This window comes from Impatiens glandulifera, chromosome 2, assembly GCF_907164915.1.
Source record: "Impatiens glandulifera chromosome 2, dImpGla2.1, whole genome shotgun sequence".
Classification (NCBI taxonomy): domain Eukaryota; kingdom Viridiplantae; phylum Streptophyta; class Magnoliopsida; order Ericales; family Balsaminaceae; genus Impatiens; species Impatiens glandulifera.
In genome coordinates, this window is record NC_061863.1 from 26,954,649 (window position 1) to 26,957,004 (window position 2,356).

General features: G+C 27.0%; 1 protein-coding gene across 1 annotated transcript; it reads left to right on the top strand.

Moving 5' to 3' along the window:
• Nucleotides 1–213: 213 nt before the first annotated feature.
• On the top strand, nucleotides 214–1,110 carry LOC124924539 (calmodulin calcium-dependent NAD kinase-like). Its single transcript, XM_047464562.1, has 4 exons — nucleotides 214–246; nucleotides 364–488; nucleotides 866–1,001; nucleotides 1,084–1,110. The coding sequence occupies exons 1-4, from the start codon at nucleotides 214–216 to the stop codon at nucleotides 1,108–1,110; spliced, it is 321 nt and encodes a 106-aa protein (XP_047320518.1).
• Nucleotides 1,111–2,356: the final 1,246 nt, after the last annotated feature.

The window sequence follows — 2,356 nt, forward strand, 5'->3', positions numbered from 1 at the left end:
GCCTTCTTTTTCTCTCACATATGACAGCTAACAAGTACGAAGAACACGCCTAAAGCAAGGAACACGCCTAAAACAAGGCTTTCCTTTTTCCTGTTGGGACGCTATATATGTTCTCTCTCAGAAGAAGAGTAAACATGAACAAAATTTGGTCTTCTTTTTCCAAGTTAGGAATCATCTCTCAAGAGAATTCTCTCTAAGAGAGGAACTTGTTAAATGGAGGGACTCTTTGAAGAGCTGAACAAGAAGGTTAATATTACAGTTCAAGTTAATAAAATTATGAGTAAATTATTTCCATAATCCTAAGTGAAGAACACTATATATATATGTATATGTTTAAATTAATTATAGTTTTTTTTTTTACAGCAATTAGGATTTAATGATGCAAATGAGTGCAAAACACTATGCACTTTAGCTAGTTTGTACATAATTAAATCGGAAGGCATGGAAGAAAAAATACTAGAATATTTTTCTAGTAATGAAGAGCCAAAGTACATCTACAAACACAAATATCATCAATCAGGTAAAAGGACTAAGTACTATTTAATTTAATTATTATAAATAAATATATTTTTAATAATATATATATAACTAATTTATTAATATTATTATTATTATACAGTTGTTGAATGAAGATGATAAAAATAAGAAGTTGAAAGAGTTAGTATTGAAAGCGTTAGTATTGAAAGCTAACAGGTAATTATAAAATATATATTTAATTTATATCAAACCTTAATTTAATAAATTATGTTTTTTTAAGTTAATGAATTATTATTTTTAGGGAAGAAAGATTTAATACAGTCAAAAAAAATTAAAAAAGACAAAAAAAAGGTAATAAATCATTAACGTCAACTTTAATGACATTAAGAAATGATTCTCCCAAAATCATTTTCATGGGAGGGGGAATGGTGGTAGAGGCAGATGCTTTTAAGGAGATAGATGTTATTTATCAAGCTCTCAAGTCTAAGGGTCATCACCAGGATATGCTTTCAACTTCTGAATTGGTTTGTATTTTTAATTTGTTGGTTGTGTTAGTGTGAGTTTCTTTATATATTTATAATTCAATTTGGGTTTGGTGGTTAACAGGTCCACCAGTCTTCCACAAGGGCGTGACGTGATCATGAACTGTGGGAGTCATTTGTTCAACAAACAATAGCCATGGTCGTAATGTTCATAAATGTTGCTACCACATGGAGGTTGGGTATGAGGTCAACTAGGACGACACAATTATAGAGATTTACTGGGAAGCAGAGGAAAAAAACAAAGAAGAACTAATGAGAAAACCATACAGAATCATAATTGTTGGGGGTGATATGTGACTCATATTTGGATGTCGTTAGTGGCATAAGGTAAACAATTCAATCTAGAGAATTAATTATTAAAGATGAAAATCAAACAAAAAAATTTTTATAAGAGAGCCATACACAGTAGAAAAGCAGAGGGTCAAGTCCTAATTGAAATCGCACAAAAGATGATTAAAGCCATTATAAATTAAGGAATAAATTTATTTTTAAGGAACTTTTTATAAGTTTGGAATCCTCTCAAGAAACAGTTATTTTATTGTGTGAAGAGTGATATCAGTGAGAAACTTTAAAAATTTTCCGGTAACTGTAAGTTTATCTTTAAAGTTTTTCCATCGGTTATTTATCTTCATGTTCATTTCATAAATCATATAATTTTTTACGTTTTTTTTCTCTCTTTTTGTTTTATATTTAGATTGTTTTGTGTATTAATTTACTAAATCTATCTTTCTTGAAACTTGTAAATTTTAAATTAAAGAAGTTTCTAATTTGATATCTTAACAATGTCATCTATTAATTAAAAATACTATTAGGTTAATATTACAGTTCAAGATAGGAATAAAATCATTTTCATTAATTAATCTTAAAGAACACAACTTTTTTATTAGTAGAGAATTACGACGGTTAATAGTCTAAATTTATTATTTTTACATTTTTATATATATTTAAATTAATTATAGTTTTTCTTTAAAAGAATTTTTTAAATCTACTGGGACTCTTCATTATTAGAAAAATATTTTAATATCTTTTCTTTAATGTTTTCCGATTTAATTATGTACATATCAGACAATACATCTTAATTTTGCACTCACTTGGATCATTAAATCTAATAATGCAAATGAGTGTAAAAGATTATGTACATTGTCTTGCATGTACATAATTAAATCAGAAAACTTCAAGAAAAAAAAAAAAGAATGTTAAAATATTTTTTAGTAATGAAAATCTTAATATATCTATAAAATTCTTGTAGAAAAATTTGAACGTTGTAAAAAAAATTCTCCCAAAATCATTTTCATTTGAGGGGAAATGAAGGTCGGAAAGAGTACTGTACTACAATG